The following is a 15046-nucleotide window of genomic DNA, read 5'->3' as shown; positions in this document are numbered from 1 at the left end:
ACTGGGATCCCACCAGTTACTCTCTCAGTTCTTTCCCCAAAACCTCCTTCCCCAGTCTCTCCTCAGGTGTCTCTAGCCCACTCTGCCCTCGCCTTTGCCAGAGCCCAGGGTAAGGAGCTGCAAATAAAAATTTATGCGTTGGCCCTTTAAATAGCTCTTTGTGTCTCCAGCTATCTGTCTCTGGCAGAGAGTCCCCTGCTACTTTTGCAGCTGGTTGTTATGTATATACTTTTTGGGCTCAGGTGCTGTATGTTGGAGAGCCCTGCTTATGGTTTAGACCCCGCTCTTCTCAGGGGGAGCCAACTGGCCGTTTTAATATCTTTCTGGTGCTGCTGCCCGTGTTTGCCCTGCCTGCCTTCTCAAGTCTCTCCTGCACTCCTTACCAGTTAGGTTGTGCTAAAGCTGATTCCTGTCTGTCTGAGGTTATAAGACTCCTCTCTTGCTATTGTTCAGTTGTTTGTTCCAGGCGATTTCTCCACAGTTTAGTTGTAATTCCAGATTGGTCCTGGGAGGAGGTCAGTGTGACTTCCACTCACTTCTCCGCCATCTTGATTCTCCCATTTCCTACACTGTTCTTAACTGCAGCCTTAGGTTTTTGCCAGGGCGGGGCAACCCACTTCGCCGCGTTGTAGGGGAGAGGTCAGAGAGGAAACAGTGCCACTTGCTAAATTTCTCAGCTCTCGCCCCACTTTCTGTTGCTTTCCTTGCATTCCACAAGCGGGTTGTGAACTTTCAGGTGCTAATTCCCAGGTAGGTGGGCTTGTGTGCGTTTTAGGATCCCATGGACATCTCCAGTGGACTCTCCTGTGAGACTGGGAGTTTCTCCTGCTGCCACAACCCCCACAGGTTTTACAGCCAGAGGTTTTAAGGCTTTATTTACCTGTGCTTGCAACCCTGGGTTACGCATTTTGTCTCGCTCCCCAGTTGTTCCTCCCAGCTTATCTGCACATGAATGTGGAACGGCCAGGGGCTGCCTCCTTGCCTGCCCTGGTCCACCTCATCTCTGCCCCCTCCTACCAGACTGGAAGAATGTTTCTCCTTTAACTCTTTGGTTGTCAGACTTACATACTGTTTGATTTTCTGGCAGTTCCGATTGTTTTTTGTTTTTAAATTGGTTGTTATCCTACTTTTGGTTGTGCAAAGAAGTAAAGCTTATTTACCTATACCTCCATCTTGGCCAGAATTCCCTTATCCTGTGTCTCTCAGTTTTGGTACAGTAGCCTTATATAGCAGGTGTCCTGTGGGGCTAAGTGGCATGTTCACCTGAGCCAGGTGTTCAAGGTGTGTCCCTGTGAGGATTGTATGTGTCCTCCTGTTGTAGCGGAGCCTTGACTGCTGTTGACATATCAATGAGAGGGAATTGACCCTCAGGTTGACTGGTTTTGAGGACCCGCCATGACTACTTTGGAGGAGGTACTTATGCAAAGGCTTACCCTGTGGAGCAGGATTCCCTTTAGTGGCGCTCTAGTGCCTGCTCAGTCTGTCTTTTGAGTGTGTCATTTGTGGAGTTAGTGCTCTGGTGTGGTGTTAACTTAGGCACTGGATGTGTTGGTTGTCGGGCCTCTTGCAGGCCAAGGATGGCCGCTGCCTGTGCCTTGCTTGGTGCTATTGGTATGTCCTATAAAGTGATTTGTAGGTGGTTGCCCCTTGTGCTGGGCATGGTAGTGCCTGAGAGAGGACAAGCTGTGAACCCTGGCTGCCACTAGTGTCAAGTCTGGGGCCACTTTGCAGGTGGTACAGGGCACATTGAGGCCAAATTCTCTATGTTTGGGGTTTGTGAACATTTGAGAGATTTTAGAAAAGTCTGCTGCGTGAGGCAAGACAGGCCATTTGTATGGTAAAGTCACTGTTAGAGTCTTGGTTTTGCCCACAAGTTGGTAGGGGTGGGGTCTTAGTGACTCACCAGGGCAGAGTGAATGGTGTTAGCCAGGAGACTCAGATACGGTGCCTACCTGCACCTGCAGGGGGAGAGCTTAGCAAAGGAACAGTGGCCTCTGCCAGCACTTCTAAGGGAAAGCTCCCCTCTAGCCCTCCACATAAAGAAACAATTTAGTACATTTTCATATACCCCTGGTGCCTTTCTAGCTGCCACCCCCAGCACTGGAGCTCAGAGTGAGTGAGTCTGTCGGCAAGTAAGTTTGCACAGACCCTTTAAGAGGAATGCTTAGGACTCCAGAAGCCTTCCACCTCACTCAGCTATTATCTCTGCTGGTTTTCACAGCCAGAAGCTATCGGAACTTACCTTCCTGTCACTGAAACCCTGGGCTGGAGGACCTGATGTGAGGCTGGGACCCCTTGCTCCTCAGGAGGGACTTCTCCAGCCAGGATATCCTTTCTGATTTTTAACTGCCACATGTGGGAGTGGGACCAGCCCCTTCTGCATCATTCTCTCTCTTACCAGCCTTGACTTGTTTTTTCTATATATTTTTAGTTATAGGACTTCTGTTCAACCAGACTTCAGGCAGTACTCAGTGATGGTGGTTCTGTAATTTAGTTGTAACTTTGATGTGGCCATGGAAGGAGGTGAACACAGCTACTCCACCATCTTGACCCACCTTTATCAATTTTTTGTTTTGCTTTTTATTTTATCTTTTATTATTTAAAAATTAAAGTTATAGCTTCCTCAATTAAAATCTTAGCTCATGTTTTTAGTCTGTCTGACTTACAGATACATGTGTTTAAAGCTGTAAAATCTTCTGTATTTGTCACTTTAGAATTATTTATGAACCAAAAAAAAAAAAAAATTTGTACTCACCTACGTAAAAACAATGCATGGTAGAAAGATTCCAAAAACTAATCTTTAGTGACCATTGTTTTAAAATCTCATATTATTTAAAATTAAACAAAATCAGAAAGCAGAAATGTATGAGTACAGATACACTCTTTTTTCATAGTGCATGTCTGAATCACCCTTTAAATACTGCAGTATTGTAAGTACAGATCACCACCGAAAAGTGAACAAAGCATAAACCATTTCTAAAGTTTATAACCACACCAGTTTTCTCATTCACCAATATGTGTTCCTAAGCCCTGATTAAAATCTCACAGAAAATGAATTTCAAAGTGAGAATGGTTAATACTAATTTTTATGGCATGAATTAATTTTTCCTTTAATCCTGCTAAAATTTCTTTGTATCCCTTGCTCCTGCCTGTGATGAAACATAGTTCGTGTGTAGATGTGGCCAAGTCTATTGTAAGAAATTTCCCTCCCATTATTTCTTACTGAAATTGTGCATACTATAAAAAGTCACAAGTTCTCTTTTAATCTTTATTTCTAGAAATGAGAAATGTCCTATAAACCTGCAGCTTACTGTGGACTTGACCAGTTAAACTTCCTCTTATGTGTGAATAAGAAAACGATTTTTTCAAAGATCATAAGAAACAATGAAAATAATGAATAATTAAAGAATTCAATTAAATGAGTATAAGGCATAAACATAAATATTTATAAATGTGATGATGCAGTGATGTGTTAAACCTTCTCTTATTTACAATGCTGACTAGAGCCATCTGGTTACATTGTCTGAATTATCTTCAAAAAAATCTTTTACATGCCTTGAAAAAGTTAAGAACAAAATTAAAATCTAATTAACACATTAGGATATTGTCATATAACTAACTTACAAACTTTTACTATTTAATGTAATTTTACTTTTTAAAATAATTCATCTTTACACTTCGTCAGATTACTCTTATATCAAAAAATCAGGAGATGGGACACAGATGGGGTGGGGCAAAATGCCCAGTACCTGATATATTTTAACAAATGGAGCAGCTTTGTCATCATTCACTTACCTACCACCCCAGTCTACCTACTAATTCTGACAGTACAGCCAGCTCCTTTCAATTGGGAAATCCCAGGAGATTCACATATCGCCTGTGGGGTCTGTGTTCAGTCATGAACATGCCTCACATTTGATACTAAGGTCTCTATCCTTTCTTGAGGAGTATCTCAGTAATGGAAATTACTATCTCTTAAACTTGAGCCCCCTGAGGCTGAAACAGTGTTTGTTCAGGAAGCCAACAGGGATGTGTGTGAGGAGATAGGAAAGCTCTACATTTATCCTGTGTTGAGGTTGATAAGGCCCACCAATGGGAGGAAAAATAATTTTTATAGATAATAACTTGGTATTCAGAAAAGCTGGGAAAGAAAGGCTTGAAAGTTTTCTGAAGTTTGACTCTAGGTGATTAAATATCAAAAAAGGAATAAGCTTAGAAGATGAAATTATTATATTTTAAATACTTGGAGACATAGCTGCTTCTCATATATTTAGATCAACTTTCAGTGACTATATTTATGATACAAATAGTAAAAGCTGAGCATATAAGGAATGAATGAATGAACAAAAGAAACAAACTTTTTGTTTCAGGAGAAACTCTGTGGTAAATGCCTTGTATTTTGATTATTTTTAACTGTCATTGTGGCAACATTTTATGGTTTATTGTATGATGGTGCTAGGTTGTTTTTCCATCTCTCCAAAAACATTGAAAGTATATATTTTTTGTCTCCATTTAACTAAAGAAAATAAAGAAGATCAGAGAGTATTTCCAGTGTTACTCATTTACCCAGCAGCAGATAGCACTTCGATTCTTTTTCAGTTGTTTGTTAGAAAAGAGTTCAGGAAAGGGATTGGTCCAGATGTCAAAGATAAAGAACAAGAGAGTGTAAGAGTTTAAAAGAATGAAGACATGATAGAAAAAGCAGAAGGGCAAGAAACTAATTTTAAAGAATAAAGAAAATGGAAGAGAGAGGATAAATATTGCAAGTAAGAGTAACAGTTAGCTGAGTCCCCTGAGGTTCATGTTTCTGTCACAAAGAAAGAATCACACTTGTTGGGCTTAAGCAATAAAGGGAATTTATGGACTGACAAAACTGAGAAGTCAGGGTCTCTCAGGCTTTAACTAGAGTTTAACTTGTACGCATCTGTGGGTCTGTAGTCTCTGCCTTTTTAAAAAACATTTTATTATTGTTTTTGTTGTTTTTAGCTTTATTGAGGTATAATTGACAAATGAAACTTTTATGTATTCACAGTCTACAACTAAATGTTTGATTTATGTCTGTGTTGTGAAATGATCATGACGGTCAAGCTAATTATAATTAGCATGTCCATTAACTCAGTTACTTGTTTTATTCTTTTTTTGTGTTGCGAACACTTAAGATCTACCCTCTTAACAAATTTCAAATATGTAATTTCTCTGACTTCCTGCATGTATTTTTATTCTTAGCTTGCTTCTCTGGAGTTGAAAAAATAGATTTAGTTTCAGGCATTATGTCTCACACAATAACATCCCAGACAAGAAGGAGAATCTCTTTCCCCTATAATCATTCATAAGAATCAGGCTTCATATAAACTGTACCACCTTAGAGCAGACGCCTAGCCCTGAACCATAATTTTTAGCTAGGGTAAGTGGGATCTATATAAAGATTTGGCTTAAATTATAGGTTACCAGTCCACCCTTTAGCCTATTGCATTGCTAAGGGCACTTTTTCATATTTTCCTTAGGCTGATCAGGTTCAAAGTACAGGAGACAGTGGAGTCAACCAATCCACAAACCCACATGGCTGCTACGCATGGGTGACAAGGTAGATTGGAACCTAGAGAAGCAACCGTCCAGACCATCCAGTCTAATTCAGGTAGAAAGATTGAAGCAGTCCTACAGTGTGCTTTCTCTCATCCCATTATTTTTACCTTTTCCCCCCTCTCCCATTGCACTTTATTTTACAAAAATTTTGACATGTGCAGCTGCTGCCACCTACACTAGGTTCATATAGATGTTCTCCTTACCCTCTACACAAACTAAAGCTAAGTCCCTTTCCCCTAGTTCAACCCAAATAAGTTGCTGTACTAAGAAGTAAGATGGATGCAACAATGAGAACAGTAAACTTGTGGAATCAAATGAGGAAGGTCGAATTTTCAAGCTCAGAAGACAATGATGATCTTTCTCTCCCCCACTGCTTTATACTTGATATGTCCCTACTGCAAGGCGAGTGCTGAAGAATTATTTTTGGGATTAATTAATGACTTTTGAAGTAATTGAAGTCCAGTGATGTGTATCTCAACTTGCACTGCCATTTGTGCTGAGATTGAACAAGGTGACACTCTGCCTTCTTGTTTCAGTTCTTGCACTATAAAAAAGTGTCCCTTTTGTGATGTATTTATTGCCCCATTTTTCACATTTTTATGCTCTTTGTTTATAATTTCAGTGTTTAAAATATCCCTGTAGCATAGCGCCAAGGAGCTCTGTAGTGTTTCTAAGCACAAATAGATTGTAGTATGCCTCACAGAGGAAAAAATGCATGTGTAAATAAGCTTTGTTCAAGCATGAGTTATAGTGTTCTTGGCCATGAGTTCACTGTTAATAAATAAACAATGCATTAAATCCAGAAAAAAAGAAGAGGAATTTGCTGATCTATATGTAGAGCTGCTCACAACATGCTAAAATAACATTTATAATGCTTTAATGAAGCTAGGAATAGATGGAGAAGGAGCTAGATCTGTGAATTCATGATATAATGACCATTTTTGTTTATTTAAGCATAATAGACAGCACAACTGTGTGGCTAAAAGTCAAAAATACTTGTAATTGCATTACCCAGGGTCAGGAAGATGTTAAACACTCCTGGCTGATGTTTTACTATTTTAAAAATACTACATACAGCCCTGAACAGTGTGGTTCAGTTGGTTGGGTTTTGTCCCACACAGCAAAAAGGTCACCAGTTCAATTCCCAGGCAGGGCACGTACCTGTGTTGCAGGTTTGGTCCTGGTTGGAGTACATATGAGAGCCAGCTGATCGAGGTTTCTCTCCCTCTCTTTTTCCCTCCCTTCCCCCTCTCTAAAAATAAGTAAATAAAATCTTTAAGAAAATACTGCATATACGAAATCATTTGAAATTATGTATACATTAAAGAAGGTGTCTTTAAACAGAAACACACATAAAATGGAGCCGTGTATTCATTAGTTGACAAAAATGTTTTGACCAGAGATTCATAAGAACATAACTCTGTATTTTCCCTAGGAGAAATAGCTCAACATTTATTAACTGATTATTCACGGTGCCTTCAACACAACAGCCCTAAATTGTAACAATGTACTGTGTGTACAGTCCTTGCTTTGGTCTCACCTCAGTCCTGACTATCAGCACTCTGTTTTCTTTTCTTGACCAGCTTCTTTTTGCTTCTGTGATACGCTTGCACTGCTACCTCTCAGACTGTACCTATATCAGTGCTTCTCAAATTTTAATGTACCTAATGAATCCCTTGCTGATTTTGCTAAAGTGCAATTGTGATTCACGTAGTCTGAGGTAAAGTCCAAGAATATAGATTTCTAACAAGCTCTAAGGTGGTAACTCTGCTGTTTGTCCCTGAACCACACTAAATAGCAAGGACTGTAGCCTCCCTTTCTCATACTTGGAGAAAAATGTCACACAAATAGATCTCTACAATTACAAGAATGGTTAGAGGCAAAATTGTATTTCTCCTCAGGGACTCAGAGAAGTCACTAAGGAACTAGAAAAGTGTTAAGACTTTTAACAAAAAGCATAAAATGTCTCAACTACTACAAACATGTCAGGAAGATTAAGAAAAGACTGTATTTGGCATAAAGTTAACACAGGCTTTTATTGAAAGCACACTACATACAGTTAATGCACTTCGTAAGTGATACAAACTTTAAGAAGATATAGACTTTGCTCTGAAGAAACTTAAAAATTAGAAATGTACAAGGGACCTACATAATGTAGCTGCACCAAAAGGGTACAAAGTGAGAAGTAAACTCAGCAAGTTATGTTGCAAAGTGTGGTGGGAGTTCAGACACTGCTTCCACTTCTGAATCAATCAGGGAAGGCCTCCAGAAAGAAGAGTGACATCTGAAATGAGCCTGAGATTCATTATTTTTCCAATATGTAAAGGTTACTAGGATCTCATTTTATCCAGTTAAAATATGAGTTTAAAATCTCAGAACTGGGTTAGAAAGCAAATCCTGCAGAATTACACTTAGCTTACATTAATAACTGACCATTAAACAAACGTAAGTAAACAACAACAAAAGTCATACAAAGGAGAGTTGGAAGACATGATCACCGTGCTGCATTTAAATGTGTCCTGAGTCCCTGGGCTGCTGGAATCTCATTCCAAAGGGAGAAAATTGGAAAATTCACAGTGTGTCCTAAGAAGAACAGAGATTAAAGTTACTGTACATGAAGTGGAGGTGAGAATTGAAGAGTAAAAGGAAAGGGACTGGGGAAAGAATTAGAGAAAAAAAAAAAAATGGGAAGACAAGTAAGGAGTATGTAAAAGAAAAGGAACGATGGATACAATAAACTCACCAGCGCTTTTTAAGCCAAAATGCAAGACCTGTCAGAAGAAGCACCAGGGGTACCATCACTGCCAAGATGACCAAGCTCTTGGAATTAGGACGTTCTGTGGGTTTGGGTGCACACAAGGGTGTCATTTCAAATTCACCCCTTTTACTACATTTCTCACGTCTGCTTTTTTTTTTTTTTTAATTTGAATGTTTACCTCACTAATCTCCTTTCTTTTCTCATCCCTCTTCAGAGATGAATCTTTCATCTAACCCTCAATATCTTCCTACGATGTTGATCTGCAGGTCTCTTATTTTCAACTCTTTTACTTATTGAATTCATTATTTTGGGTTCAGAGCCCATAAATTTTTATCTGGCTCTTTTGCTCTGCTTGTGGACTGTCTACTCCTATTCCCAGCATAGACCCCAGTTTTTTCTTACCCAAGTAGAGGATGATGTCCTGGCCTTCTAGGCTGCTGTGTCTCACCCGGCAGGATAGGCCAGATGTGTTGGTGGCTTTTACGTCCAAGAAAATCTGAAGATACCATGTCCCATCAGCATTGGGCAAGATACCACTTTGTTGAGAGCCCTGTTCTGACTGTTCACCGTACATCCACATAACTGAAATTGGCTTTGGGTAGAAGCCAGAGACGTGACAAATCAGCAACAGATGGTCAGGATCAGGATTGGGGCCAATGGACAGCCAGGCCTCTGGTTTTACTGCAGAAGACAGGAAGGGTATTCAGATAAGGCCTCTTAACACAGATTTGGAGGTTTGTATCCTCACATCAATATAGACAGACACATCTGTCCCACCCTGGGAATTCATCGCACATTATCCCTCTCCCTCTTGACTCCTTCTTATCCTAAATTTAAAGGGATGATAAGGTATAATTTTAGAATAGAAAATTCTTGGAGGAATGATGAGGACTGACCTTTTCTCTGGAGAACTGCCTTCCCTGTATCAAGGACACTTAAGAGATAACGTGGGCAGTCGACACTGATGATCCTGTGCTTTATTTTGTTGATGATAGTGTACTGATTGAGTAGTGCACACATCTGCTGAGCTCTAATTCCACCCTTTGGAGATGGCACCCATGTGGTGTTCTGGAAGCTTAGGAGATCTGATCCTTGATAAGCAAATTGACAAGGGTCTATCTTGACTTCCCCAGAATGCAGTTCACAGCCTACTGTTGCCTGTATCTCAAAGGGATCTAGAGAAGAGAGATTGTAAATTAGAGGAAAGAGGGAGTTAAAAAAAAAAAAAAAAGATGAAATAAGTGGAAGCCAAAAAAGGAAGTGGAAGAGAGAAGTTTGGGGGATTTGAGGTAATGGAACAAAGTTTGGTTTCCTCAGAAGTTCAGAAAAAACATAATTGGTGGTACTTGTAGGAGGGGGAAATGAATGACTTTTTTTTGGAAATGGAAGGGAGCAAATTGTTAAAAAAGTGGCATAAACTGTGAGAGCTAGAGAATAAGGAAGAACTTAGTGTAGAGTTGTTTATAAAAACTAGGGTGAATGAAATGCGTTAGGTTACAATGAATGTACAGGTAGAGATTTCTGATAAGATTGAATGCTGAAAAAAAAATAAGTTAAAAACTCATTGAGACACACACACCCTACCCAACATTGCACTGCCCCATTTTGGGAATTGAACTTACTTACATTCAAGCATCCATTGACTGGCATGGTTGCGAAGTAAATGCAATAATTTAGCGTGGAGTCTGTGGAATGCCTCTTCAGGTTGTGTTACATCTTTGTGGCTGAAGTTGCCCTGGAACCAAGGCTGCAGGAAAGTACTGCCAGAGTCGCTCTTCCATCTAAAAGTCTGCAACTCATCCAACCAACCAGAGGCCCAATTTTGTATCGAGGAATGGTTGTATAAGGATAGACTATAGATGGCTCTAAAGATATGGTCCTGGAAGGCTATCAGAAGGGGGGTGGGGGTGGGAAAGATTAGAATGAAGGGGGGGAAAATCACCAGGAAGGAAAGAGAATGAAGAAAGAAAGGTGCCAGAAAGGGAAAACAGAATCTGGAGATTAAGGGAGGCCATAGTTACCTCCCTTAATCTCCAGATTCTGGAGACATGCACCTGCCCAGGGCCCCATGCTTTATATACAGGGTGGGGCAAAGTAGATTACAGTTGTTCATATGAAAAACAATACAATAATTAATACTACAAGAATAAACTCTTTCACATACAACTGTAAACCTACTTTTTCCTGCACCTTGTACAACCTTCAGAGGGGCACAGGGTCCTAAAGTAAGGTATACTCAGAACGGAACTATGCTGACATTCTCACTCTCCAGGTATGTTCTTAGGACACCACACAGAAAGCGCACACCCACCCACCCCTTTGCAGCCAGCTAGGCAGTTGCTGGAGTTCTTACCCTCTTCATTGTGACCACCTGCCAGGAGAACTGCTAGCAATGGAATTAGCAGAAACAGCATTACTTCACAGACGCTACGTCTTTCTCAGAAAAGTTGGTCTTTGATTTCTGTTTTAAATAAACCTACCCCAAAATACCTCTGTTTGACTTCCTTCTACCGACAGACAAACCAGCACCACCTTGCCCCCGCAGAAAAAATTCTCCTTCCCTAAACCGTAGTCACCAGTCACCAATCACGAGCCTCTTATGTGCCCTCCAGTTCTTCTCTGGCTTTCAGCATCTCCCCTTAGTATGCCGCAGCCTTCATTCTTTTCATCTTTCTCTAATTTAGCCTCAATGGAGTAAGTCTTACGTGGCATTGAAAAGTCTTTTCATTCATACAATAAAATCATAAAACTAAATGGCTTTCCAATTCCCACCTAATGTTCTTATGTCCCTGTTCTTTTCTGTCACATTCTCCTTCTCTTACCAAATTTAAACATTCTCCAAATACTCTTCTTCTGTCTCTGCCCCACCCTACCTCATTCGTATCTCTAACATCTTAATGGTTGCTTTATTGATTTTCAGAATCTCCTGTGATTGCCTGTGTAACAGTATAAACTTCTATTCCATTATTCTTAGGGAAGAACCAGTAGCCATCACAGAGACCACAGGAACCTTGAAACACAAAGAAAAAATCTCCTCTGTTTGACTTCTACTGATGTATATTCATTTACCTGAGAGTCACTTAGTACCTGCCTGGATACAAGCATCTTGCAACGCTCATGAATATGCAGTTTTCTACAGTATACTCACTTTGTTCAAGGCACTTTTATTCTACTTAAGAAAACACATAAACCAAGAACTGTAAATCTTGGTATGCTGGGTTTTATTGTAAATACAGATTCGAGACAAAAACAAGCCTTTGTGAAACAATATTTTGTAAAGTGGCAACCCTTAACTGATGTTGCCCACAAAGAATCTGGAGTTGAGTGGTATGCTCAGGGTGTTAGGTGTGTCTACCTCTGTTGTACTGGATCCCCAGCGTCGAACAGAATACCTGGTAAGGTCCTCAATGGATAATATTGAATGATTGAATAATTTGGCTCAGGCATCCAATTATTTTTTAATTATTCAGATTTTTAACATACTTTTTAAAGACATCAGAAGTCATTATTTGCACTTGGTGAAATGAGAATCTTAAACAGTTTTATTTAGGAGTAAAACATATGCTAGTAAGAGTGAAGTTTACACAAAGGGTTATGCTGCAAATCTCCCATTACTTATATTTTAACCCATTCAAATTATTATGTACATTACAATCAAAAGACAAGACATAAGTTGATTCCATGACTTCCACTGGTAATAGATTAGGGAGGCAGGTGGGAGAAAGCAAAGTGGGGAAACCTCTGGGATTGGATAACAAGTAAAATGATAGATACTTCTTTTATAGAGGTAGGTACAGGATAGTTAACAGTCATCATTAAGATGCTAACAATAACAGTGAGGGGATTTGTGGTACCTGTGCTTTGAAGAGTAGGGACTAGGGGAAGGAAAGTACTTTGGATTTCAAAATTATGTTACAGTAGATGTAAAAAGACCATAGATCGGCTCAATTAAGGTAAAAGACTGACTTCTGTCGGGAAGATTCTAGCCGAGGCCGTGACTACCTCTCATAAACTGCTTTTAGTTAAAAAGTTTTAATTTCAGACCATCCTATGTGATTGCCTTAGGTCTCTGAGTTTGTACAGCTGCCATGCAGGCCTTGCCTAAGTTTATCAGATTTAATATGTGGCCCCTTTTTGCCCACACTTCCCAGCATGTCATCAGTTTGACTCATAGTAACTTTTGTTTTAGTTTAATTTTTTTTAATTGTTATATTACAGTTGTCCGAATTTTCCCCTGTTGCTCTCCCCTGCCCCTCCCATCCCTCTCCCACAGTCAGTCCCTACCCTGTTGTCCACATGCATGGGTCATTTTTACCTGTTCCTTAACTAGACCTTTCCTTGTCTTTCTCTCCTTACTCCCCTCCCTCCCCACTTCCGGTCACAGTCAGTCTCTTCCTAGTTTCCATGCCCCTGCTTCTGTTTTGCTCATTTGTTTGTTTTGTTCATTAGATTCCCCTTATAGGTGAGATCATCAGATTAACTCTGATACAAATATTCTCTACAATTTGGATGTTCTTATATCTGTTACTGTATAGCATGTGGGGTCCTGCTGCCCATCACGACCCTATGGCAAATTCCAGAGGCAAAGGTTTGGTAATAAAGGAAAGGAGTCCTTATTCAAAAATTACAAAATTTTGGAATAACAGCTTTCCGCTTGCATCAGTCACTTAAGTCTATCAATTAAGGCTAAACTCTTTAACACCTGAGTTCTACAAGCACTCCTCCTGGTTAGTTTTAATTATCTTATTTCTATAAGGGCTAGTTCACAAACTAAAACAACATAAGATACAAAAGCTACACATTTTGGAAGAATGGCAGGCTTCTACCTCAGAGCTTGTCACCTCTAGAACAGGCAAAGAAGAACAACCTTATAGCCCTCTGCCAGGCCAGCCTGATCCTAGGCTATGCCAGGAGTTCCTTCCTCCAAAACATCCTTCATTGGGAAATGGGGGCAGCTGCAGCACAATCATCCAGGAATCCTGTGGGAAGAGGTGAGCCAGGGAGTCACTCCTGAAAGAACCAGCCCTCTTTTTATTCCAGGCTCTGGAGGCATTCAGCTTCTCAGCCAATCCCTTCCTAAGCTGTTTACCATTGCCTTGGGCAGTCTCCTTCTATAGCCCCTTCCTGCTCCTCCCTAGTGATCTGATTAGATCTCTGTATCAATTCAACCTGACTTTCCTTGAACCTTTCACATATGTGGGTTCTCTGACTCTCATGTAGTGATACCCATGTGTATGTATTTACTAAATTTGATTATTTTCTCTTACTAATCTGACTCATGTTGATTTAATCATTAGACCAGCAGAAGGAACCTAGGAGGGTAGAGGAAAGTTTCTTCTTCCTCTACACTACATATACACGGTTACCAATTTTATCTTTAGAAAGAGAGTTTTGGACAACAAAAGTGTTTTATGGAAAGTAACCTCACAAGGTGGTGTGATCGTAAATTCCAAATTGGGCTGGTCATGACTGATATTCATCTTCCAGGCATGTAAGTTATTTAGTAAAAAGTGTATCTTTGCTTTAAGTAAGCCCTGTCCATTGTATCTGTATATCTAGGTTAACATGCTTTTGAAATAAGCTGTAACCACCCTCGAGGGAGCACAGGATCTTACTAACTATCCTGTAATCTAGTCCTCACCTTGGTTTCTCCCAACTCTATGTAATCTTCCTTATTGTCCTTATTAATTTTAATGCATAAAAGAAGCTGCAAAACTGTTATTCTTTGGAGTATTTGAGATCTTGCTCTTTTAACATATGTAATCAGTTTGACTCAAACCTGTTAAAAAAAAAAGGTTTTTCTAATTGTATTTTTCAATTACCACTTATCCCCCTTATATCCCGTTTCGCCTCCACCCACTTCCCTCCCCTCCCCACAATTACCACACTTTTTTCAGTGTCCATAAGTCCTTTTTCGTCTTTTCTCCATCCCTCCGCCCCTACTGCCCCCAGAACTGTCAGCCTGCTCTCTATGAGCCTGTGACTGTTTGGCTTGTTAGTTCACTTTGTTCATTATATTCCACATATGAATGAAATCATACAGTATTTGTTTTTCTCTGAATAGCTTATTTCACTTAGAGCAGTGTTCTCTAGGTCCATCCATGCTGTCACAAAGGATAAAAGTTTCTTCTTTATGGTCGAGTAGTATTGCATTGTGTAAATGTCCCGTAGTTTTATCCACTCATCTACTGATTAACACTTGAGCTGCTTCCAAATCTTGGCTTTTGTAAATAATGCTTCAATGAAATAATATAAGGGGTGCTTATATTCTTTCAAGTTAGTATTTTGGGTTTCTTTGGATAAATGCCCAGAAGTGGAATTGCTGGGTCATGAGGCAGTTCTATGTTTAATTTTTTGAGATAACTCCTACTACTTTCCGTAGTGGCTAGACCAATCTGCATCCCCACCAACAGTGCAAAAGGGTTCCCTTTTCTCCACATCCTTGCCAGCACCTGCAGTTTGTAGATTCATTGATAGCCATTCTGACAGGTGTGAGATGGTAGCTCATTATGGTTTTAACCTGCATTTTTCTAATGGTTAGTGACATTGAGTATCTTTTCATATGTATATTGGCCATCTGGAAGTTCTCTTTGGAGAAGTGTCTGTTCATGTCCTTTGCTCACTTTTTAATTGAATTGTTCGGTTTTTTGGTGTTGAGTTTTGTAAGTTCTTTATAAATTTTGGGTATTAACCCCTTATCAGGTG

General features: G+C 39.9%; 2 protein-coding genes across 2 annotated transcripts in view; one reads left to right on the top strand and one right to left on the bottom strand.

Annotated features, from left to right (window-relative positions):
- FAM117B (family with sequence similarity 117 member B) overlaps positions 1-15046 on the top strand; it is a 119503-nt gene that overhangs the window by 57491 nt on the left and 46966 nt on the right. The gene's annotated exons all lie outside the window — the stretch shown is intronic.
- On the bottom strand, positions 8127-10755 carry LOC129080417 (T-cell surface glycoprotein CD1a-like). Its single transcript, XM_054585823.1, has 6 exons — positions 10695-10755; positions 9968-10228; positions 9238-9516; positions 8744-9022; positions 8327-8420; positions 8127-8166 (listed from the first exon to the last, which is right to left on the bottom strand). Exons 1-6 carry the CDS (start codon positions 10753-10755, stop codon positions 8127-8129), a joined length of 1014 nt encoding a protein of 337 aa, XP_054441798.1.

This window comes from Pteronotus mesoamericanus, unplaced genomic scaffold, assembly GCF_021234165.1.
Source record: "Pteronotus mesoamericanus isolate MK-2021 breed Mesoamerican mustached bat unplaced genomic scaffold, CSHL_Meso_final contig_90, whole genome shotgun sequence".
In the NCBI taxonomy this organism is placed as follows: domain Eukaryota; kingdom Metazoa; phylum Chordata; class Mammalia; order Chiroptera; family Mormoopidae; genus Pteronotus; species Pteronotus mesoamericanus.
Note: the sequence above shows the minus strand (reverse complement) of the source record. Positions and strands in the feature narration are given on the sequence as shown.